Here is a 25,245-nt window from a genome sequence, read left to right as displayed (position 1 = left end):
CAGTATCTGTCTCCTTGCAACACAGTGTATGTTAAGCCTGAGAAAGGGGATGATGGGGAGAAAATATGGGTTGAGGGGATGGAACGGGGGCAGTGGAAGCTTCCTAACGGGGAGGGGCACCAGCGCCCGAACCGTGGCCCCACCCCTGGGCCGTTCCTTCCTCCCAAGGCCTCACCCCCACATTCCCTCTTCTCCCTGAGCCCCCGCCCTCGCACAGCCTCTTCCCCCCAAGACCCCTCTCCCCATTGTTCATCCTTACAGTTGTAAAAAGTAGTGGGGCCATGGCCCCTCCATTCTGGCACCCTCGGGACAGAGGCTCAGGGGTGAAGGAGGAGAAGAAGATAGAGAGTGGGGGTGTAGGGAGGCAGAATGCGGTGATGGGAAAGTAGGGAGACAGAATAGGGTGAGTGAAAGAGAGAGAGAACAGGAAGGCGATGCAAGATGAAAAGAATGGGGCAAGAGGATGGGGTTAAGAGGCAGGCAGAGGAGGCGAGTGGTTAAGGAGATGGAGAGGAACGAGTGGCCACATTTTCACTGGCACTGCCACTGCCTCAGCTGCCAAAACTCTCCCCAGCCAACCCTCCCCAATTTAGCTTTCCCTGTGTGTCAGAGCACTACTTGCCTGGGAGCAGGACCAGACACAGGCCTCAGTGCTTGGATTTCAGACCATCTGGATTTGGATCCGAGGCACATTTGGCACATCCATGCACTTGGCTTGCCTGGTGCTGAGCCCCCCAGCTTGATACTGTTCTATGCCCCCCACACCTCCCAGCCTTTCCATTTGGGGGTGCCAGACGATGGGGAATAAGAGACTCTTCTCCCTCCCATTGTATGGCAGCCAGAGAACAGGGGTGAGGGGCTTGTTTTTCCATTCCCTCCTGTATATTTGGGAAGAGAAAGACCTGGCTCCATCCCGCTCTGGGTCTTTTGGTGACACGAGGCCATGAGCAGGCCCTTAGTCCTGAGTATATGGGGAGCTCACCTGGATGCACACACCACAAATATCACTTTAGATTTGGCAGCAGTCCCTCTCCAGAAGTCACTGCAGAGAGTAGTGCAGAAGCTCTCACTGTGACAGTATGCATCCGATGAAGTGAGCTGTAGCTCACGAAAGCTTATGCTCAAATAAATTGGTTAGTCTCTAAGGTGCCACAAGTACTCCTTTTCTTTTCACTGTGAAGTGTTAGCTCACAGCTACTCCAGCCACAGCCTCTCAACCTGTGCAGCAGTGGATGGTTTTCAAGATGAAAAAGGCTGATAAATGAAAGGTTTTAAAATAGGAAATTGGGAAGAAAACCAGTAGGCTGATAATTGGACTTCAGGAAGCCGGAAGGCCTTTGAAAATGTTCAGAGGGTTTGTAAGCCAGGGAGAGAGACTTGGTAGTTCAACTACTGTACTCCAGTTTGATCGGCAGAGATAATGAGAGTGGCTGCTCTCCACAGAGAGGGACTAAAATACCCTTGACTCATCAGAGCTCAAATTAACCTCTGAGTGCCTTGGTTCCACACCGCTTTCCCACATCCACATCATTAACGGGTAGAACACCGTAGTCTGTGGCAAGGATTCTGCCTCGGAGAGAGGAGAAGGCAGTGGTGGTGAAGTGATTACTCTCCTAGGTTCCCTTCAGTGCTTAGACGCCTGTATTTCTGCTAGTGCAGGCAGCTGTGTTCATTACTGTCACAGGTGCACTGACGTACTGCAGAGGCCATCTTTCCCTGAAAACCTGGCTGTTAGAACACATAGCTCTTTGCTCTGGTATTGGGTCAGATCATCACGCTTGTAAAGCCTGAAGTCAGTGGAGATACAGCCATTTATGCCAGCAGTGAATCTGATCCAGTGAATTTGGGAACTCTTGCCTTTAGCGTGAACGTTTTGGCCAATGGAAAGGTTGATTTTTTTCCAGGGTGGGTGTTGCTTTGATGGAGGTATGGGTTGGGTTTGATTTTTGAACTTGGATGACTCTTATGAGCTTTGTTCCTCTATTTACCTGCTGGTTTCATGCTCCTTCTCCCTGCAGGTAATCAATGCAATTGAGCAAGATTACCGTCTTCCCCCTCCTATGGACTGCCCAGCTGCGCTGCACCAGCTCATGCTAGACTGCTGGCAGAAAGACCGCAACACCCGCCCTCGCTTCACTGAGATAGTCAACACCCTAGATAAAATGATCCGCAACCCGGCAAGCCTCAAAACTGTAGCTACCATCACCGCTGTGTGAGTCTCAAAGTGCCCTGATACTATATGTGCAGTGGGAAGTTCTGGGAGAGTCAATGGTTAGGTTTTGTGAACTCATCACTTAATGTTCCAAGCCATGAATGTAGGGTCATAGAGCTAGCTGAGTTGTTGATAGGCAATCACTTATCCAATTACGTTTGCTTTTCTTTTTTGTTGACAAATCATTCACGATCCAATCAAGATTTGTGCAGATGTATTCACTATAAATAGCCATCAGCCAAATACTACGATGAGCAGTTGTTGTTCATGGGTGGCCTCTTTGCTATTGATTATTCGTGGCATGTGATTGATGGTGAAAGTCACATGGTATTGTTTCTACCCTTTAATTGGATACTGAAACTTTTTAAACAGGAGAATAACGAAAGACAAATAACGAATAGTGCCCATGCACCAAATACCCATGCAAGTAGTGGTGGCGTACAAGGAATTCTCCAAACTTTCAGATATATAATGTCTGTGCATGAAAATAATCCTGAATACTGAATAATAAAAGACATGAGCAAGATAGAATCAAATAGCCATGGTAGAATCAAATGGCTGTGCAGATGTTAGTGAACACTGAGTTTGCGGTATGCAGGGGTAGTATGGATAGGATAGGATAGGATGGTATAGTGACTTGCTGAAGAAGCTGTGTTCCATTACCTCATGAAAACAGACTTTTGTGCCGATGTGCCACAAACCTACACAAATCCTGCCTCTGTCACAAGTTACCATCTCCAGGACCACTTTTAACTCCATATAAAGACCTTGGCCTTCCAAACCGCCTGTAGAGGACCTGTCCAGACCACACTTAGAAAGAGTTGTGTTGTTAGCAGTCCACCCATCCTGCACATATTGTACAATCCAATAGCCACAGTAAGTAGGACACTATCTGCTGTGCCTTTCAGCTCAGATTCAAGGTCTCTTTGTGTTCCCGGGTATTTTGGGGTAGCAGCAAGGGGGAGGGGAGGGTATGATGGGAGACTGAGAGTTCAGGAAATGTTGGAGAGATTTAAGATTTTTGGCAGCAATCCAAAATAGATGGATTTTAGTCATATGTGTGGGGGGCTGGGATAGGTGTATTTTTAATAAGCACAAAATAAATGTACTTCTCAGCCACAGACTGGCAATGCTTCACTGATTATACAGTAGGTTATTGTTTGCTATGAATCTTATAAAGTGCTGGCAACCCAGCATGACCCCATTTCTACCTACTAGCTGGCTGGTTTCACCCTTGTTTTTGATCTACAGCATCTGTCGGCTTGTGTTTCCAGTCCAGCTTGACCTAGGCTCCTTTCCGTTGTGTTTCAGGCCTTCTCAGCCACTGTTAGACCGCTCCATCCCAGATTTCACTGCCTTTACCTCAGTAGAAGATTGGTTAAGCGCCATTAAAATGAGCCAGTACAGAGACAACTTCCTGACTGCTGGCTTCACCTCCCTCCAGCTTGTTGCCCAGATGACCTCAGAGTAAGTGGTTCATACAGTGTACTCACCTAAACTCTTACCCAGCTCCCACTGAAGTCATTAGAAAGACTTCCATTGCCTTTGTGGGAGGAAGATCTGGCTCCTAAAGACTGACTTTCTCTGGAGATTGCCAGTGCTTCTTGGTCGAGACAGGGTCAGAAGTAATATGAGAATTGCCTTTCTCATAGTAGTTTACTATTTTCTCTTCCAGGAAAAAAAACACCAGGGAATGGAAAAAATAAATAACCTCAAATCAACCAACTTTTTTGAACTTCAGATAGGTTTGGTTTGAGTTTGGGGCAAACATTCAGGTTGGTTTTTGGTCTGTCCAATACATGATTGCTTATGAGTCTGCGAATACAGGTCCATTGTTTTAGATTTAGAGATGGGACACCTTTTATTTTGCTTTTCTCTCCTATCTTATCAGTGACACTAAAGAACAAAATGAGGTGTTTCTGGGACGAACACCCTGAAACATATTAAAGAGTGTAAAATTAAGACATCTAAACTGAACTACCTGTTGTTTTTTTACAGAGATCTCCTGAGAATAGGGGTGACTTTGGCCGGACACCAGAAGAAGATTCTGAATAGTGTCCAGTCTATGAGAGTACAGATGAGTCAGTCTCCAACCTCGATGGCATGACGTCTCTCATTTTATGGGGATGGGAAAGGGAGGGGAAACAATGAAGGGTCAGAGGTGGGACGGGAGGAACAGACTGACAAAGCAGTGAAAAATGTGGAAAGGTTGAATTATCGTCTAAGAACTGTAGCAGCTGCAGACAAAGAACACATGGGACTTGTTTCTAACCGGCAGCTTCCGTTTCTCGCTAACAGAAGCACACTTACCAATGCCAGGGGAAACAGCATATAAATAAATATAAATATGTACAAATCATATATTTAAAAGACAATGAAGACAAACCAATGTGTGTTGGGAAAAAAATAGACTCCAATCCCACCACCAGTGAGCAGTAGTCAAAACTGATAAGAAACAAGGGGCCAGTGGGGTGGGGAGAGGTGCAAGAATTGAGTTTCCAACCCAGAGAAACCATCTTCAGCAACGACATTCCTTTTCTTTTCTTCTTTTGCTCCCCTCCCTGACCTCTCTCCCACACCCCATTCTCTTTCTACTCATGATCTATGTGGAAGTGTCTTCAAAAGTCTCCACAGCTACCTACTGTAATATCAAGATGTTGTTCTGTCAAGTACCAAAGGACTTCACTGACCACTGCATGGGGGATCCAAATCAATCCAGTTAATGTCTTCATATTGAAGAAGAGATGTACCTTCAATAGAAAACCTTGTTTTTCTTTTGCTTGCATTTTTTTGCAAAAAGGAAAAAAAAACATAATGGAAAAAGAAAAAGGTGTTCCCGTGTGCGCGCATGCGCATTTGTATGTGTACTTTGTCAACTTACTGTGGATTCACTGCTTCTCCATAACAGAGAAAACAAACCAACCCAAGTAGAATGGATGGTAAATTCATAACATCCAGCGGAACTGGTGGTGTGGGGGAAGGGAGAAGTGATTGGCTTTGCTTTCTGTCTGGATCAGTTGTACCTGGAAAGTTTAATGAGAAATAAGAGAAAAATAAAGCAAACCCAACTTTCAATGTTTTGCAAACCTGGAGGAAGAAGCAAAGGAACAGTCAGGTTGGATACTGCACGGGTTTCATATGGGATTATTATGAGATGCACAGTGTTTGTTACGGGATTGTTGACTGCAGAGGCAACAGGAAAAGAAGACAGACAGACACTCTGGAAAATAGACTGGTTAGTCCTCCAGTATCTCCATGATCTGCAGAAGATGGCTATGGAGAACTTTTTTTCCCATCGTGTGAACCTAAGGATTTTGCTATTAAATTACTGACTTAGGTTTCATGGCTTCAGAGGTAGGTCCATATGTTTTGCGTGCCTCTGTGTCCATCCATCCTTCCCTATTGTATCTCTTTGCTCACTTCACTGAGGCATCTTCCATTGAATGTTTTCCAGTGTTTGATCTGTTGTTCATCTGTCAGTCTCTTTGCTAATTTGCTAATCTGTCTAGTTAAAATTACTAGAAGCATGTCAGTGTTTACATAAAATGTTGCAAGAGTGGACAGTCTAGCCTCTCGCTGGAATATGTAAAGAGTTTATAAAAAGAATGAACTCTTAGTAAGGATTTTACTTAGCTCATTCTGTGTGAATTATCATGCTCCATCACCACATTCTTACAGAAATCACAGTTGTCAACAAAGTGTACTCATGGCATAGGGAATAGATATCATGGCCCGCTGGTCCAAACACAGGGGTCTGATCAGTCGGCTGAAGGAGCCTGCCTAGCTTCTGACCAGAATTAGCTGAGTTGCTGCCAAGCCTGGCATATGAGTGCCTAAAATTAATCTCCTTAAGGAATTTCAGTGGATCAGTATCCTACATCTATGATTTGGTGGCTCACTAGCTCGCATCCATCATTGTGACCATGCAGAGATGTGACGGTCCAGGAAAAAAACAGAAACTTTTGGAAAAAACAGGTTTTTTTCCATTTTTTTCTGAGACCCAGTATGGAAAAATTAACCACTTGGGGAAACATTTAAAAGAAACTGTTATATGAAATATTTTCTCTCAGAATGAATAGTGCAAGAAGAAGGAAAGAAGGAAAAACTTGAGCTGTGCTAGCATTTCCAAGAATACATTAGTAACTGTTTAAGTTATACCGGTTCATAGGATGGCTAGGTTTGTCTACAATTACAGCACTTACTGTATATATAATGATAATAACTGTTAAAGAGTATAGTAACTCTGCCACCAGAAAGTTTGATATGTACCTGAATTTACTGTTGGTCCTTAATATTCTGCTCTGTTAATTACATTATAGGGACATTCATTTTCCAAGCTTTTTCTCTAGAAACATGAGTTTCTTCTGTTCCTGCATGATAATGTCAGGTTAGGTCTATATATGTACTATGTCTGAGCCCAAAGGATATAACCTCCCACTATGTTTATAATAGTATTAATGTTTTCTATTTTCAACTTTTTATTGTTTTTCTTATTTGCCAACAGGCAAAAAAATACACCTAAGTACCTTAGCGTGCAGTTGCAGCTCCCTCTCTAATACTAGGTGTATTTGTCATTATTCTCTGAATCAAAACTAAAGAATTTATACTTAGCTCATAAAGATACCAACAGTACTTTTTATGTGCTAACTAAATTATACACATTACATTTCTCATTCTTAAAGAAGCAAATAAAGTTTCATTTTGATAAGCATGTAACTACTGCAGATATTTCAATTTTCCACAAATTTCTGGGGGGGAGGGGTTTCTGGAGGAAAAAGAGCAGAAACAAATGTGTTTGTTCCCTACCTTCAAAATTTCTGGAAATTTTACAGCTCTACTCTCTTCCACATATTGCATAGATGTACTTACACAGTCATACACCGCTGGAGCTGACCTTCAGTCTGGGTGTAATATTGGAGGTAGAGTAAAGATAGTTCTATTACTGGACATATATTCTAAGCAAAATCATTCTGCCTGGTGGCCTGTAATTCTCCTCTGTGCTTTTTCAGAGGCACCAGATGTCTTCTTGCCCCATGTTGCAGTTTCAGATGGGCCATCTCCTGTGATCACTGCACCCCCTAATCCCTTGAAAGGTTTTCTATGGGGCATGAGGTTGGCTGCCCAGCATCCTGAAACAGTGAGACAAGTATATTCCTGTTCACACCAGCACGCTGGGTGATGGGACCTAGAGACACATCAGAAGTATTTGCACTATCATTAGGACACATGGCCTTCTGGTTCATCCCTTTCCTCCAGAGCTGAATGCACGAGTAGTGGGAGTTATCCTTAGTTACTACCCTACTGTTGCAAGATGGGATTGTGGGTAGCTTCCTATATCCAAGAACACCTCTTCCTGGATTGGGAGGGCTGTGGCTGCTCAGAGTTGTGAAATGGGAGAGCTGACATCTATCACTTCCTAAAGAGTTGTGCAGAGGGAAGAACAGGATACTCAATGTGCAAGGGCAAAGACAAAGGAGTTGTAGGCCTCCCTGCAGATTTCAGTGGGAAAGTGGTCCCTGGTACCCGTATATTCTTTACATCGGCAGTTTTTGCTTGAGTTAGGAAAATGTCACAAAGCTTGAATGAGGAATAGATATTAACAAATGCAAAAATGATCTTGTTTCAACTCGTAGAGTTTCCCCCAGAGAAACAGGCAAAGAAAAACTCCCCTTGTCTGACAGCAGAAGGGACTATTCCAAGGCCTGTCTGATAGCCAATCATTAATACCGTTTGGAATACTCACCTCCGAAATCTGTATTCAAGCATGTTGTCACACCAAATACAACATGCATATGAAACATGCATTCTGCATACTAATAGACTGTGTCACTACATTTCTATTCACAATTGATAAGGGATCCTTTGTGTTTTTATTATTTCTCTTTTAGTAGAAGAAAACTAAAGGTATAAAGCAGCATGACAATGAGACAGACTAAATAAAAAACACTACATTTATGACTACCCTGCTGATGCTTATTATACAGGGTGGGAACGCTCCTGATCGGAAGTTGTCCCTTTAGCCTTGCTTTGTATAGTGTCTGTGGTTTATATGCAGTGCAGAACAGAACTGAACAACAATCCTTCTTCATGTGAAATCAATAGGTCCAATTCTGCCCATTGAAGTCCATGGGCTCTGTACCCATCCGGCTGAGAATAAAATTGGCCCTTCTGCTTCCAAAGTAATTTAGTTGTTTTAGGAAGCTACACTATGCTGTTTAACTCTACCTGATTATTTCCCCACCTTTGTTCCCCTCCCCACCTCTCATATTCTCTGTCACTGCAGGCAAAACCTGTGTTACTGGTCTTGACCACTTACTGAGCACTGGCAGTGCTAAAAGCTATAAAAACATAAAGGAAAACAAGGGTCAAGCTCTTCCAAAATGTCTCCTAACTGAGATTTCTTAAATCACCTACATAAATTTAGGTGATTTTCCAAAGTGCTGTGCACCCAGCGGCTTGCACTGGGGCCGTAGATTCCCAGCTGTAAAGATTGGTTACCCATGTATCTTTCCCAGGGTCCATTAACCATCATCCAATTGTTTAAGTTAACTCTCTGGCCTAGTGGCTAGAGCTCTGTATTGGGACTCAGGAGACATGGGTGCTATTTCTGGCTCTGCCACTGGCCTGCCAGGTGACCTTGGACACGTCACTTCCCCCTCTGTGCCTCAGTTTCCCCATCTGAACAATGGGGATAATGACACTGACCTACTTTATAAAGTACTTTGATGAAAAGTGCTAGATATGATGACTTAGAGTTTTGTTCTCTCCTTTTTCCAATGGAATGGACCCTGGTCCCCCTCTGTCTCTTCCAACTTGAGTAGACCAGGGAGTAGGCATGGGCAATGTTCCTGATTTCCACAATAGGAAAGTGTTAAATTGCAGGTGTAAATGTGGGAAATAAGCATATCTGGTCACAAGGAGCTTCAGTCCTGCCATTTGTGGAGAGTGGGATAGTTCGTCTGAGAACAATGCTACATTTATATAGCTTTGTATAAGAGCAGCTAATAGAAGCATCCATCCGAAGCTCTGGGTGCCCTTTTTCAAGGCTGGAAATTTACAGTACTAAGAAAGTCACAGGAGACTGTTTAAACCCACTGCAATGTCCTGCACAATCCTGATCAGACCTGCTTCCGAAACTACATACCATGATACCATGCCAGTAATTAACCCCATCCAGTTCTCCCCCATCCTCTCCCCAGAAGCCTGAGAAGAAAGGCAAGCTTTGTGGTGTGTCCAGAAAGTGAACAGATCTGACCCCAGCAGGTCCAAGGCAGGTAGCATGCCCCAGTTGAGGGCAATGTTCTCTCTAATTTTTGACAGGCCATGTGCGCAAAAATTTCTTCTGTGCAAATTTTTGTGCGCACGTTGTTTCACCATGTGCGCGGGGTTTAGGATCTGTGTGTGCGTGCACATGTGCACAGCTTAGAGGCAACAGTGATTGAGGGGCTCTCTCAGAGAATGCCTTCCTCTTTTCCATATGGAGGGAGCTGCTGCTTGAGCTCATCCACTGATGTCAGCTGTTGTGCGGCAGCATCATGAAAGAGGCAACCAGCTTCCAAACCTCTTAGGCCTCTAACGGGCAAAACCAACAGCCTAAACTCCACCCAGCAGTTCATGGTGCACCTGTGACATGCTCCCAACAAAAAACTCCACTTAATACGAGTGCTGTTATGTCCTGGATGAGTTTTATCTTCTGAGTGGCCTCAAGGTACATCCCCCCAACTAGGACAGCACATTGCAGTATTCGAATCTTGAGGTGACAGAGGTATGGATCAGCACAGCAAGGGCCACGTCTGAACAAAAAGTGTGCACTCACCTTGCAAGGACAAATAGTGAACCTGCTCCTAGGTGCAGCTGCTACTAGAGCATCCAGAAGTAGCCTTGAGTCTAACGAGACCTCTGAGTCACAAATGTGGTTGCAAAGTGATGGCTGCACACCACCAAATAGTGGTGCTGATATAATTCTTGCCAATTCTTCTGGATGCTGCCCCCAACCCACTAATATTATCTCTGTCTTTTTCTGGACTGAGCCTCAGTCATCAAGTCCTCATCCAAATCCCAATCTTCTGCAAAGACTGGGTCATCATTTCACTGCACCGAAAGTATCAGCTATAATGGAGACATAGAGCTGGGTATAATCTGAATACTGCAAACGCTGTAGGCCAGGACTTCTTCTTAACCCTCCTGGTGGCCTTGTACACACAGTGGACAATAGTGGGTACAGAGCAGAACCCGGCTATACTCAGTATGAGAGACAGTTAAGGTGGATAAACAACTGCTCATAATTATCTTCAAGGTTCTTCTGCGTTAAAAAGTGCAAAACTGCTACAAAATGATTCTTCTCCTGCTAAGAACCTTCATCCAGTTAACAGCCTCTCATGAGCTGTCTGAAAAGCCACTGAGAGGTGTAATAAAATTCACATGGACACATTGTCTTCATCATTACTCAGGAGGAGATCATCCACCAACAAAAGCAGTGCAGTTTCTCTCCCACACCGAGGCCTAAACCCAGAATGACTAGGGTCAAAGTGATCTGAAGACTGAAAATATTCACGACCAACCTTCTCCATAGTCTTTCCCTCAAATACTGGAGATTTAGTACCAGTTTACAGGTGGTCCGGTGGTCATAAGCAAGATGATAACTTAAGTAGAGGCCTCCTTGGGAACACCTGGGATCCTACCCTCAGCATTGACGGTTAGTACTGTGTCATCACCAGTCTTTACCAGCCAGCGGGGACATGGCTCTGATACACAGGCAGTGGCCCAAAGCACCCCAACATTTCCGGAACTTGAGCAACACTGGCTAAACCTCAAACGGGAGTCTCTGTGCTGGTACCCTCAGGACATTGACCTAAACTGACAGGTGCTGCAAATGCTGTCTGAATTCCAGCCATTTGTATTGCAGTGGAACAAGCAAACTCCTCACAAAAGCGAAAAACTTGACTACGTTTCTAAGCGGGGGGGCAGCTGGGATTAATCAGGCTATCCACCACCTGAAGCAGTTCTGCTGCTTTGTGATTTTGCAGATGCTATGAGAGACTCAACGATACCTCTCCATGTCAGAGCATAAGTATTTTAAAATTCTCGGATTGGGACTTCTACCAGCAGCTCTCTAAGTATCTCCCTCTTGGTTAGTCCCTCTTGGCAAGTCATCTTTAAGACTTGGTGGCCTGTGAGGTTAAAGTTACATCAGCAGCCAGGGATAAAAGATCCTTCTAATAGCCCACGATCCCATCAATAGAGTGATCAATGCTTGCCCAGAACCTGTTTCTCTAGGTGTCCTTGGGCAGGCTTTGGTCCCTCATCTTAGTGGGAGAGAAGCACCAAAGCAGGAGTCTTCCCAGACCTAAATAATGTTGGTGCATTCCATGACAAATGACTCAAAATGTTGCTCCTATGTGTATTTAAAAGCTGCTTTCTCCAAATGAATGATTAGGGGATTTATGGTAAAATGAGTGGAGCTGGTCAAAATTTTTCCTTCAGAACATTTGTTTGTACAGTTGGAAATTTTCATGAAAAATTTTAGTGGTGATAGAAATGTTCTGATTTTTCAATAGAAAACTGAAAAAAAAAGACCCTCTCCTTCCCAAAGTTTCTGGCTTTGGTTTCTGGTTTTAAAAACCAGAAAATTTCCACAGGATTCCCTGCCCCCCAATACTTTCCAGCAAGAAATAATTAGCATTTATGTCCAGCTCTAAAGATGAATAAAATGTAATAGCCCGTTTGCAAATCTTGTGGAACATTTCCCTTAAACTCCTCAGTCTCTCTCTCAGACACACACTCTCACTCCCCCTCTCAAGAAAAAAAGTCCTACAGTGGGTTGTGCAAACTCCAGTGTGACTGAGAGGCTTTATTCCTTCCCCTGGTTTCTCCTTGCAAGAGTTCTTCTCTCCTGAGTTGCTCTCACCTTTGACCCCCTAGGGTTACACTCTCCACCACAGATAGCAGAGCATTCTCAGCGCAGAGCCCACGTCCCTGGAAATAGCTCCTTCCAGGAGGCTGAGTTTAATGAGCTGCCAGGCACAATGTAAGACCTGCCTGTTGAGTTAAAGCTTTGTACAAGGTTTGCTTTAGGTTAATGTTGAAGAAGTTGGAGATCTTATGGAAAGGAGTGAAAGGGCAGGTTTGCTGTAGGCCTTAAAGATAGAAGCTTGGGATGTTGTTATTGTTTTTCTAAACATAAGGCACCTAGGTGCGTGGCAATAGATGTGAAGCTACATTTCTGGCTACATACGTGAAATCATAACTACATTCTTCCCATCCCTCTGCATTAATATGAAGCTGTCTCTCCAAGTGAAGTGTGACCTGCCCATCTTCTGTCTCGTGTCTGTTTTTCAAAGAGCAGGCCCCACATGATTCATTAGATAGAGATCAGAGGTTAAAGGAGACTTGAGGATGTGAGTAGCAATGTCTCCGAGGGACCTTTGCAAAGATAAGATTGACCAGCTGTGCAAGGAGCACTATTGTATGATTTTAAATTATTTCTAGAAGCATCACCTTCAAAAGACATGACCTCCCAGATTATCTGAAACGCCAGGCTGGGCACCGTGCTGACTTCCCAGCAGTATTGACTTGGCCAGGCTGTACTTTCAGGAATAAAACCCAGTTAGGACCAGTTGGATGACACTTTTCTTGGGTGGAAGAGAGAATGTGTTAATTGAGAACTCTTCTACCTCCTGAGTTGAGCCAGCATGACTGTTGACTGACCACATAAAATCTAAACAGCGGAAAGGCAACATTCACTATGAATCATCCTCAAATTTGGCCACTCCCTTCTAAGAAGAATTTCAGATTATAACATTGCCCCCACATTTAATTTCCTTATTCTTCCTCCCAGTTTTCTGTCTCAAAGGGTCTTTCTCCCCCATTGTCTTAACCAACAGCTCATGCCCAGGTTCACAAGAAAAGGAATGTCACCACCATGTGAGATACAAGGAGTGTTCTCCTGTGAAATTCAAACACCGATGCTTCAGACTTGCATTGCTGAAAGGGTTTGGCCAGCTGGAAGAGTGACCTCCAGATTTCCAGGCCTCCATTCTAAGGCCCTGTTTCCCATACACAGGAATACATCACTCTAGAAAAGCAGCTTCTGGGTAGCCACATCCATTTTGCACTCACAGTGCCTGAAATGGGCACAAAGCTGAACCATGGCTCCCTGTGTTTTCTCTCTACCTGCCGAAGGCAGCTCAGTGCTGCCTCCTCTGGGAAGCATAGTCTCCTCACTGAACAGTCTCAGGGCATGGCTACACTAGAAACTTCAAAGCGTTGCTGCGGCAGCGCTTTGAAGTGCGAGTGTGGTCGTGCGCAAGCACTGGGAGAGAGCTCTCCCAGCGCTCCTGGTAATCCACCTCCACGAGGGGATTAGCTCCGAGTGCTGGGAGCAAGGCTCCCAGTGCTCAGAGCCTGTCTACACTAGCGCTTTAAAGCGCTCAGACTTGCTGCGCTCAGGGGGGCGATTTTTCACATCCCTGAGACAGCAAGTTAGAGCGCTATAAAATATAAGTGTAGACAAGCCCTAAGCCTGTCCTCACTGCAATGCCTAGTCACTTGCAGCTTTACAGCCCACCTGCTCCTTTCCATGCCCTCCTCTGGCAGCAGAGGACCCAGGGAGGATGGGAAGAAAGCTAAGAACAGCTGCCTGTAAACAAGTCCCTCTTAGATGTTTCTCCCACCTGGCTGGAGTCCTAGCTAACACTGGGTGGACCCAACTCTGGTCCCCATCTCTTAGTCCTGGCAGTTGGCTCTGTCCTTTCTGGGCTGCTTATATATCTTTCCCGGTGGGGGACCAAAAAGGAAAACAAAGATTCCAGTGTGACTGAGAATAAACCCTTCCTGGAGCCAACTCAAAAGAGAAACAGCCAACGATACCCTCTTACTTTGGGGGTGCCTGCAGAGTGGTTTTACAGGAGTCCTTCTGGCTGGGGAGCTAAATCAGGCTCAGCTGGGAGTTCACTACATGCCTTGTAGGGCTGGGGGTCTCCAATAAGGGAGTTCCCCCTGCTGCTGCAGGAGCCCCTCCAGCTAGTTTCAGCTCCGTAGTCCTTCCTGCTTTGCTGACAGCAGCTTCCTCCTTTTTTAAAGGCCTCCTTCCCACCACCCACACAGGCCTCTCTACCTCTTCCCCATCAGGGCAGGGTGCACAGGTCCCATCACACTGCCCACCAGCATTATTCCTCTCCAGCAAGAGCAGGAAGGACTACGGAGGCCTCTCACTGGCCCCAGCAGCAAAAGAATAATGCTTCCATCTGCTTTGAAGCAGCCAAGCAACAGCTCTCCTCTGGGGAGTGGAGAACGTGACTTTCCAGGCTTCCTGGAAATCTGCTACCACCAGCTCCACAAACTGCCTCAGAGAGGCTGCTAGAGCCCATGGTGTGGGAAGCCTCCAGCGTGGCCAACCTCTCCTCTCCAGGCTGTAGGAAACAAAGGGGGATGGCCCCGCAGATACCTCCTTTCCACAGTTCCTCTATTTATTCAAGTTACTCTGCTCTCCCTTGTGGCCTTGTATGGCCCCAGCGGTGTCTGCTCTGACCCAGTGCATTCTGGTGTGTGGGAATAGGACAGTTTTGTTCCTGCCTGTGTATTTGTCCTATTTTAAGGAAGGAGGTTCCATCCCTGCACTAGGGTTGCCAATTTTGGTTGGATGTGTTCCTGGAGGTGTTATCACCTGACATAATCTTTAATTAGAGATTGATCTTTAATTTCCTGGAGACTCCCGGACAATCCTGGAGGATTGGTAACCCTGTCCTGCGCTCAGACTGTCCAAGGCATCTCTTTTGTCACAGAGGAGTCTTTAGAAGCTGTGGTGCAGCACTGAGCCTTTTACAAGGAGAGCGTTGGTTGTGAAAGCCTTCAGCCAGGTAGCCTGTGGGACTGCCAGGTGGGCATGGCACCCCATCCATTTCTTTCCTGGACCTGTGGATTCTAGTGTAGGAGAAGATAAATGTATTGGTCAGAACCAAATTGCTCTGATTTTTGTTGGATCATTTTGCTGGCCCCTTCATGCTGCTGCTTTTGCACTTTGTTCAGCCATCAGGGCTTTCCTGGAGTCACACTAAGGCAAATGTGGACATCTCTTAGAATCATAGAATATCAGGGTTGGAAGGGACCTCAAGAGGTCATCTAGTCCAACCCCCTGCTCAAAGCAGGACCAATCCCCAATTAAATCATCCCAACCAGGGCTTTGTCAAGCCTGACCTTAAAAACTTCTAAGGAAGGAGATTCCACCACCTCCCTAGGTAACGCATTCCAGTGTTTCACCACCCTCCTAGTGAAAAAGTTTTTCCTAATATCCAACCTAAATCTCCCCCACTGCAACTTGAGACCATTACTCCTTGTTCTGTCATCTGCTACCACTGAGAACAGTCTAGAGCCATCCTCTTTGGAACCCCTTTCCAGTAGTTGAAAGCAGCTATCAAATCCCCCCTCATTCTTCTCTTCCATAGACTAAACATCCCCAGTTCCCTCAGCCTCTCCTCATAAGTCATGTGTTCCAGTCCCCTAATCATTTTTGTTGCCCTCCGCTGGACTCTTTCCAATTTTTCCACATCCCTCTTGTATTGTGGAGCCCAAAACTGGACACAGTACTCCAGATGAGGCCTCACCAGTCTCGAATAGAGGGGAACGATCACGTCCCCCGATCTGCTGGAAATGCCCCTACATATACATCCCAAAATGCCATTGGCCTTCTTGGCAACAAGGGCACACTGTTGACTCATATCCAGCTTCTCGTCCACTGTAACCCCTGGGTCCTTTTCTGCAGAACTGCTGCCTAGCCATTCGGTCCCTAGTCTGTAGCGGTGCGTGGTATTCTTCCGTCCTAAGTGCAGGACTCTGCACTTGTCCTTTTTGAACCTCGTCAGATTTCTTTTGGCCCAATCCTCCAATTTGTCTAGGTCCCTCTGTATCCTATCCCTACCCTCCAGCATATCTACCTCTCCTCCCAGTTTAGTGTCATCTGCAAACTTGCTGAGGGTGCAATCCACACCATCCTCCAGATCATTAATGCAGATATTGAACAAAACCAGCCAGAGGACTGACCCTTGGGGCACTTCACTTGATACCGGCTGCCAACTAGACATGGAGCCATTGATCACTACCCGTTGAGCCCAACAATCTAGCCAGCTTTCTATCCACCTTATAGTCCATTCATCCAGCCCATACTTCTTTAACTTGCTGGCAAGAATACTGTGGGAGACTGTGTCAAAAGCTTTGCTAAAGTCAAGGAACAACATGTCCACTGCTTTCCCTTCATCCACAGAGCCAGTTATCTCATCATAGAAGGCAATTAGATTAGTCAGGCATGACTTGTCCTTGGTGAATCCATGCTGACTGTTCCTGATCATTTTCCTCTCCTCTAAGTGCTTCAGAATTGATTCCCTGAGGACCTGCTCCATGATTTTTCCAGGGACTGAGGTGAGGCTGACTGGCCTGTAGTTCCCAGGATCCTCCTCCTTCCCTTTTTTAAAGATGGGCACTACATTAGCCTTTTTCCAGTCGTCCGGGACTTCCCCGGGTCGCCATGAGTTTTCAAAGATAATGGCCAATGGCTCCGCAATCACATCCGCCAACTCCTTTAGCACTCTCGGATGCAACGCATCCGGCCCCATGGACTTGTGCACGTCCAGCTTTTCTAAATAGTCCCGAACCACTTCTTTCTCCACAGAGGGCTGGTCACCTCCTCCCCATGCTGTGGTGCCCAGTGCAGCAGTCTGGGAGCTGACCTTGTTCGTGAAGACAGAGGCAAAAAAAGCATTGAGTACATTAGCTTTTTCCACATCTTCTGTCAGTAGGTTGCCTCCCTCATTCAGTAAGGGACCCACACTTTCCTTGACTTTCTTCTTGTTGCTAACATACCTGAAGAAACCCTTCTTGTTACTCTTAACATCTCTTGCTAGCTGCAACTCCAGGTGTGATTTGGCCTTCCTGATTTCACTCCTGCATGCCCGAGCAATATTTGTACACTCATCTCTGGTCATTTGTCCAATCTTCCACTTCTTGTAAGCTTCTTTTTTGTATTTAAGATCAGCAAGGATTTCACTGTTAAGTCAAGCTGGTCGCCTGCCATATTTACTATTCTTTCTACACATCGGGGATGGTTTGTCCCTGTCTTCTTCCCGCCAGCTAAGAGATAGCACCGCTCCTGCTTCGTTCCAGGGCAGGGGCTGCAGCCAGAGTGGGCGCCACAGTCTGGCTTATGATCTTTTCTTGTTCCAGTTCTGATGCCTCTGGAGGGAGGGCTCTGCCCACCTGACACCCTTGGAAATGGCAACAGGCAACATCGTCACCTCTCACAGGCAAAGGAAGATCTGAAGTTGGATGTGTCTGTACCTAGCTCAAATGAATTCTGAGTTGTTTGTCACCAGGCTCACTATGAGTCTGCCAAGCTGTCTCTTCAGTCCGTATTGGTCTCTCTTTGCCCAGATGCGACATTTGATTGTGGTCCTTGCCATCCCAAACAATTTCTTTTAAAATGGCAGATGCCTCCAGTAACACTGAGGGATGTGCTTTTTGACAGCCAGTTTAACAATCACCATCTTTTTTGTTCTCTCTTGTGAGGCTAGGCAGCTTTGCAAGAGGGCAGCATGGCATTGTAAGAGGGCACCAGTGTACTTCCATTTTCACTCAAGCACACAAGACTTCGGCAGTTCTGCCATCAGATTTTTTTATATGTCCCACTACAAGCCCCGAGAGGTGCTGACCACCCATTGCAGCTCCCACCGTCCTCAGGAATGGACTTGGAGAGATGGAGGTGGAGGGAGGGTGGTGACTAGAAAGATGGACGGGGGCATAGAACTGTACCCTGGGGCTGCAAACCAGGTTGAGACAGCAGGCCAGTCCCATCCAGGCCCTCCCTATGAATTCTCCCTTCCTACTTGCGACTTGATAAGCCCAGCACATATTACATCCCTAATTCTGAGTCTTGCTGTCTGATTGCATCACTGTTTATTTCCTTTCCCTCTCTGTTCTCCATGCCGCCAAGTCTGTCCATTTCACAGGCTGGCTTTTCTCTGGCAGTGAGTCTATCTTTCACACTCCCTGTTTATTTCTTACGTCTATCTACTGATCAATCCATTTGTCTATCTTGCCTCACTCTTTATTTTCTTTGACTGAATCTATCTTGTTCTCTCGCGCTCTCAAATCATGTCCTTTTACTCTGTGAAATGCTTTTCAATTGTCAGTTTCATTTCTACATTTCTATGGCAACCACAAAATCTCAGCCTAGCCATCATCATTTTTTTTTTTTTTGCATGTAGTGGATTTGCTGGGAACTGCGGACAGGCTGTACTTCAAGTAATTTATCTCGTAAAGCAAACAGCTGTGGGGAGGGGAGAGGGGGCAGAGCTGAAGGAGGGAGGCCATGAGAGGCCTGGTCTAGGATATGAAGAAGGCATTCAGTGACTGGAGGCTTCCTGGGGTCCCCAAGCGGATAGCTTTGTGATTGGGGTGGGGGTAGGGGTGCGAAACTTGCTGTGAGTGGCTTTGAGAGGTGCTTAAATCTCCCTTACAGCTGTAGACAGATGGTGTGGTGTTTGTTAAATGGCTGTTTACAATTCCACTGAGCAGTATAAAGCCCGCTCAAGAAGCAATTGGAGGTGTGGAAAGCTCAGATTGCTGTGACAGAGACAAGAGCATGAATATGGGGGCGGGGAGCCAGTGTGTGTATGAGAAACGCACTACACCACACTCATTGTTGAGACTGTATCATCTGAAACCTGCAGCCTCTGGAGTGGAAGATGCTCTTGCATGATGGAGATCTTTGACGCAAGACTGGATGTCCTAAAACAAAACATGCCACAGGACATGGGCTTCATGGAGAAAACACTGGGTGACGTTCTTTGGCCTGTGCCGTGATGCTCAGCCTCAATGATTATGTTGGTCCCTCCTGGCCTCTATTTCATTGATGCCCAACAAAGTCAAACTCAGATGTTTCCTTTTCCTCTGGAATTCACCACTCTCTTTAGAAGGTGCCATCTGTGGAAAGTCAGGGCGCATGAGTGTTAGACAGACGGCTTTCTGATAGTAGTAATTAAAATGGGTTGCAGTGTAGCTGGAAGCCAAGGCAAAGTCAATCGCTCTGAGATTAGAGACAATAACAGCGTTAGAAATACAGCGAGAGGACAGATTAATAGCATTATTATGTGGCTTTTTATAAATAAAGGAAATATATTTTGCACTGTTAATGACCTTCAAATTAATGGCTCTTTGAAAGCACTTATGTATATTTAATTGTAAATGTTGCTGAAAGTCAAAGCGGGGATTGCAGTGAAAGCAGCAGGAAGCCAGTTTTTAAATAAGAGCAAACTCGGATCATTATTTCTAAGCCTGTCAGCTTTGGGGAGTTTTAATGTATTCATTTTTCCCCCCAAGAGAATCATTGGTGGGGTTTTTTGCACTTTGAAGGTCTCCACTCTCTCTCTGTGGGCAATGACTCGAGATCTGTGTTGTACTTCCTGATTTTTCTTTTTGGCTTTGTGCTCATTGAGAGAGTAATCACATTTATTGATATCCAGTCTAGGAGCACAAAGGATTCGGGGACCTGACAATTCGAGGTAGTTTAGTAACTGGTGATTACCGATGTAGCATAGTGAGAGGTTTATTCTGCCACAAATAATAATGCTTACCTTGTAGGCAGCAATTTTCATCCAGAGATCTTGGCACACTCTATAAAGGAGGGTACATATAATTATCCCCTTCTACAAACAGAGTAACTGAGGCACAGAGAGGTGAAGTAAGATACCTAAGGCCACCCAGCTGGTTGGTGGCAGAGGTTAGGTCTCCTGACTCCCAACACAGTGCCCTGTCTCCTAGACCATAATCCTTCCAAGTGAAGAGAAGGTGGAGAGACCCAGAATGGCATAAAAGTAAATGTCAGAGTCCTTATTTTCTGAGAATGTGTGGAATGGCTTCTCCCTAATTCCCATTAGCTTCAGTGGGAGCCGAGTTAGGCTGACACAAATACTTTGGAAAATGTCACCCAAAATATTTAATATTTCTCTGTGGGTGCAAATAGCTTACCCCAAGGGTTCATAGGAATCCTTTTTGCATATGTGTTGTTACAAAAGCTGCCCAGACCCCACTATTACAAGGTGCATACAAATAGACTTCCCAAGGGTCCTTGGGGCAATCTGGGACATGATGATTTGGAAAAGAACCTAGTGTCTCCTACTGATTGGGATGCTGCAGGAGTATTCCAGCTGGTAGAGGCAGGGAATCTGGAGCAGAATAAATACTCAGGCTTCATTTATGGCATTTTTTAATGAATTACCATGATCATTGTTGCTGATTTACAACTAGGATGTACTCATTTGCATTTCTTACATCTCTTGCTTCTGATCTAGAAAAGCTGCTAATAAATTTGAACCACAATATGTTAATTTAGAAGTCGTTATTTTCAAACATTGAATTTGACTTTAAAAAATTCAATAGGTTTCAGCTTGAGAAATGGATTTCCAAACCCCACAATAGATTTTCAAACACTGCTAAACAAATTCCAACTCTTCATATTTCCTCCTCCTCTCCCTCCTTCATTTCTCTGTATTTGGGTTATATGTGATTAATTTATCATTTAAAGGCTTGCCATTCTGATCAGAGTTTTAAATCTGCCTCTTGCACTTAAACCAGGTGTTCTGTATTTGCTTCTTCAAAGTTCTGATCGAGTAAGGTGATCCACAGAACGTTATTCAATTTACATGTCATAATCTGATTTAGCGGCTCTTATATCAGAGCCTGCCACAATGGATGATCTAATTATAACTTGGGAGCCTTCCAAATTGTTTTCAAAGATTTTCAAGGAGACCCTCTTGTGAAATTCAGAATAAGATTCCCCAGGATAAGAGAGAGAGAGAGAGAACTTAGTATTAGAAACTTCCAAAGTGATTCTGGGGAGCAGACACAGATACCCCATATTTAAATGCTTGTTGCATTCACAGAGTAACATGAGCCCATGGGGTGGATCCAGTGGATGTCCTCAGTTCTAATCTCAGAGCTGCCACTGAAATTCTGTATGACCTTAAACAAGTCTCTCTACCTTTGTGTGGCCTGTTTGCCGTCCCACCCATTGTGCATTTAGACCAGGGATCTCAAACATGCGGCCTGCGGGCTGCATACGGCCCATGGAGTTATTTCCTGTGGCTGCCAAGCTCCCCGCCCGCCTCGCCCCCTCTCCCCCCTGAGTGTGCGGTGCTTAGCGCTTTCCAGGAGGGAGGGGGAAGGAGTGGGGAGCCGCGTGCTCAGGGGAGGAGGCAGAGAAGAGGCAGGCAGGGGCAGGGATTTGGGAAGGGGTTGGAATAGGGGCAGGGAGGGGGCAGAGTTGGGGTGGGACTTTGGGGAAGGGGTTGGAATGGGGGCGGAGAAGGGGTGGGAAGAGGTGGGGCAGGGGTGGGGCCTCATGGAAGGGGTGGAGTGGGGGCAGTGGGGAGCGGCTTTTGTATCTTTATATGAAAAGGTGTCAGTGATGCGGTCCTCGGGCCAATGTACTAGTCCTCATGTGGCCCTCGTGGTGATTTGAGTTTGAGATCCCTGATTTAGACTGTGAGGTCTTTGAATTTAGGGACATAGGAATTGCCAGATTGGAGCAGATCCTAGTCCAGAACCCTGTTTTTGACAGTGGCTGGGTACTACATGCTTTGGAGGAAAGCCTAAGAACCCTGAAGCAGGCAGATGTGAGAATGGAAGGTCTCTCATTATGTGTTTATACAGCCCCTAGCCCAGTGGAGCCTCTAGGTGCTACCAAAATACAACTACTATTAAAGCATAATGGCAGGTTCGATGCCAAAACAGTGCTGAAAGAAGTTATTCTTGTGGCAAATTTGTCATGGAAGTGTGCCAACCCATCTGACAACAAGCTGAGATGCTTGAACTCTGATCAGGTTTTTAATTTTACATCTTCCTCTTTTTTATGCATTTGGGTGTAATGTGCATTGGCAGATGTCTGCCTGTATGTTTCTGTGCAGAGTGAGCTACTTCTACAGTCCTGCTCTGACCGGGTGGAAGTGCCATTCCAGCACGATTTTTGTGCATGAAGGTGCATGCGAGCTCCAGCAACTGGAAGCAAGAGGTGAACTTTAATAAAAAATAAATTGGAAGCCTCCAAAGGCATCTTAACCAGCTCTGTTAAGGAAAACGGGGAGAGGATGAAGGTTGGAAAGAGGAGAAGAGGGAGGAAGAGATGATGGAAGAAGGTGACAGAAGTGGGGAGAAAAGGAGACAGAATCTTTGGAGTTGATACTAGTCTCCCACCAGTTTTACACTGGTGCAAGTCTAATAATTTCAGTAGGGTTACTCTAAACTGACATCTATATAAGGGAAAGGAGAATCAGGCCCATTCAGTTCTGATATTGGTGCAGTACATTTTTTCGTGGTCTGTGGAGTTGGGCTCTTTATCATTTCCCATGGCAGTCTAATTTGCAACCTCATGCTATAATAGCTAACAATTAATAAATAAAAGGCTTTCCTGATATTCGGCCTAAATTCCCTTTCTTAATTTGATCTCAGTAGTCCTACTTATATCCCTGTGAAACACACAAAGGGCCAGGTTCTACCATCATTATGCACAGTGAGTAGTGACTTACTCCACAAATAGCTGCATTGATTTCACCGCCACTACTTGCCCAGTAAGGTGCTACCCAGGAATTGTGGCAGAATTTATACCCTTCAGTATCTCAGCTCAGATTCCTCACCATGGAGTCACCAATCAGGATTACTTGTCTCCTCTGTCTTGTTGATGGCTCCACTTTACTTGTTTCATTGATGTTATCAGTTGGGCTACCCAGTGTTCTTTTCCTTTTGTCAGTGTGCTCCTCATCTGACCCCTTCTCAAGCACAGAATACGGTTTTTGGTGAGTAGTATGAAACGCTTCACAGTTGGCGTTCTCTAGCTTTTTGTGTTACTCATTCTATTCACAACATTTGTCTATCTATATACTTGCTTCTGCAGAAGCATTCCAGCCATTGTGTCCAACTTGTGGTGGTTCTTCTGATGGTTTATCCTTTGGTGCTTAATACAGTTTTGCTTTCTTGGTTTCTCCCATTGATCTGATCTGCTGGTCAGGCCCTGGTAAGTTTTCTTCCAGAAAGCAGATGGCCTTGCACTTCATGTAAATGTAGTTCTCCTGGTTTTCATTCAGGAACAGCAGCACTGCAAACCTTGTGCATCAGCTCACCTTTGGATCCATGCTGTATTCCACTTATGCTGTGTACTTTTTTCAGAGGAGTTTGGTAGGACTTCACAGTGCCTGTCCTGCACACTTCAGTGGCTTCTTCTAAGAGCTTCCTGGGAATCCCCATGGAAATCCTCTGCTAGCTGTCCAGAGTGTTCACTCAGCATTGGCATTTATCGCTATCTTCACTTCCAGCCCCCTCATTATCAGCACTGGCTCGCTGCCCCAGTTGCTCAACCAGCCCACATATGCAACTCTCAAACATGGTACCAAGGAATGCGTATCGCCCTTGACACCCACAGCACTTTCAGCTACTCACCTCTTTGAATGCAGCAGTTGTCATTCCTTCTGTGTTCTCATTGCAAACACCCCTTGAGAAACACTGGGGCTACCTTTCCTCTTCTCTGCATGCTGCAGCAAGGGGAGGTGAGACTGATTTACTGATGAGCACCTCTGACCTCATCATCCCACTGGACATGACATCACAAAACCACCACCCAACAAAGGTCATAGGCTAGCTGCATCTTCATGGAGCAGGAAGAAGAAGGACAGCTCCTTCTGTTCTTACAACCTCACCACTCAACCATCCCATTTTTAGAAGGCAGCAAAAGAAGGAAAGGGGATGGAGGAAGCCAGAGAACAAAGAGGGAGAGCAGAAGACAGAGCATCCATGTTTATTCCCATTCTGGGATTCTTTATCCCAGGAAAAATACTATACTGCTTTACTGTGCAGAGTGTCACTTAATAGTTTAATGGCTGCAGAGCCATGATTGAATGAGCATACTGGCTGAATTTCATTCCCAGCTCAGGTCAGAGTAGTTCCTTGGCTCATTGATGGAACAGCTTAGATTTAACCAGTGTTGACTGGCTTAGGAAATGGAATTTCACTCTGATACCAAGATATCCAGCTCCTTTCATATGATGGTTAAAGTCCAGTAGCAGAATAGCAGGCTCAAAGGAATTCCATCTCTACTGGCTTTAACCCCATCAAAGGTATTGCATTTGCTAAGTCTCCTACTTTGCTATTTGCCCATTGCCACATAAAAGGAGTTCTTTGTTTGCCTCCCCTTCCTCTCTCTGACCCGGTACCTTCTTCGTGTTCTTCCTTCTGTCTAGTTCTGATGTTTCTGTATTATTATCAGCATTACAGCAGTGCCTAATGGCCAGACCTGAGACTGATGCTCCACTGTGCAACGTGCTGTATGAGCACGTAGTGAAGGAGAAGTCCCCACCTGCCCTGAAGGATTTACAGACAGCAGATGGGAGAGAAGACAGTAGCACAAACAGGCAACGTGCCATGCACAGGGACACACAGCAGCTCTGTGGCAGAGGTGGGAACAAAAGCCAGGTCTCCTGACTCCTAATACTGTACATTATCGACAAGGGCACACTACCTCTCATCACCATAACTTTCCATTCTCTTCTGTCTCCCTTTCAGTTGTCTTTCTCTCACACGCACTTGCCCACAATCTTTGCTTTCTTTAGGGCATTTTCATCCCTGGAGTAACTTCACTGAAGTCAATCCAGTTACACCAAGGATGAATTTGTTCCTCCATCTTGATGATTATCCTCAAGGGTCTCATTAGGCAATTGAACCCTTGTTTTGAAGGTGGGGAGAGAGGGCATGAAAATGATGGTTAACATCAGTGCAATTATCAATGCTAATTAGTACTGACTGGGACTGACAGCATGAAATACAGACCATGCCAAGTATTATATTTGAGGAGCAAGATGCCTGGGGAGTATATCTGAAAAGCAGACTGGAGCTCTCTTGAGCCTACCACAGACATGTGGGCTTGCAATCTGCACAAGTCAGTTCTTTCCCCATTCACCAATTTGCTAAAACAGTTTCACACGATTCCTGGGTCCCTCCCC

The 25,245-nt window shown here is 45.4% G+C and overlaps 1 protein-coding gene across 5 annotated transcripts in view; it reads left to right on the top strand.

Moving 5' to 3' along the window:
- Positions 1 to 25,245, top strand: part of EPHB1 (EPH receptor B1) — a 356,679-nt gene that overhangs the window by 315,590 nt on the left and 15,844 nt on the right. For 4 of the 5 annotated variants that reach the window (XM_007056966.4, XM_043523075.1, XM_027819335.3 and 1 more), the window contains 3 exons: positions 2,019 to 2,212; positions 3,524 to 3,679; positions 4,211 to 5,566. In XM_007056966.4, the coding sequence (XP_007057028.1) occupies positions 2,019 to 2,212; positions 3,524 to 3,679; positions 4,211 to 4,319 (459 nt within the window). In that variant the 3' untranslated portion in view covers positions 4,320 to 5,566. Of the gene's footprint in view, positions 1 to 2,018; positions 2,213 to 3,523; positions 3,680 to 4,210; positions 5,567 to 7,071; positions 7,132 to 25,245 lie in introns of all 5 variants that reach the window. The other variant, XM_043523074.1, reaches the window with a different exon arrangement.

Source organism: Chelonia mydas, chromosome 9, assembly GCF_015237465.2.
Source record: "Chelonia mydas isolate rCheMyd1 chromosome 9, rCheMyd1.pri.v2, whole genome shotgun sequence".
In the NCBI taxonomy this organism is placed as follows: domain Eukaryota; kingdom Metazoa; phylum Chordata; order Testudines; family Cheloniidae; genus Chelonia; species Chelonia mydas.
This window is presented reverse-complemented; position numbering and strand designations above follow the sequence as displayed.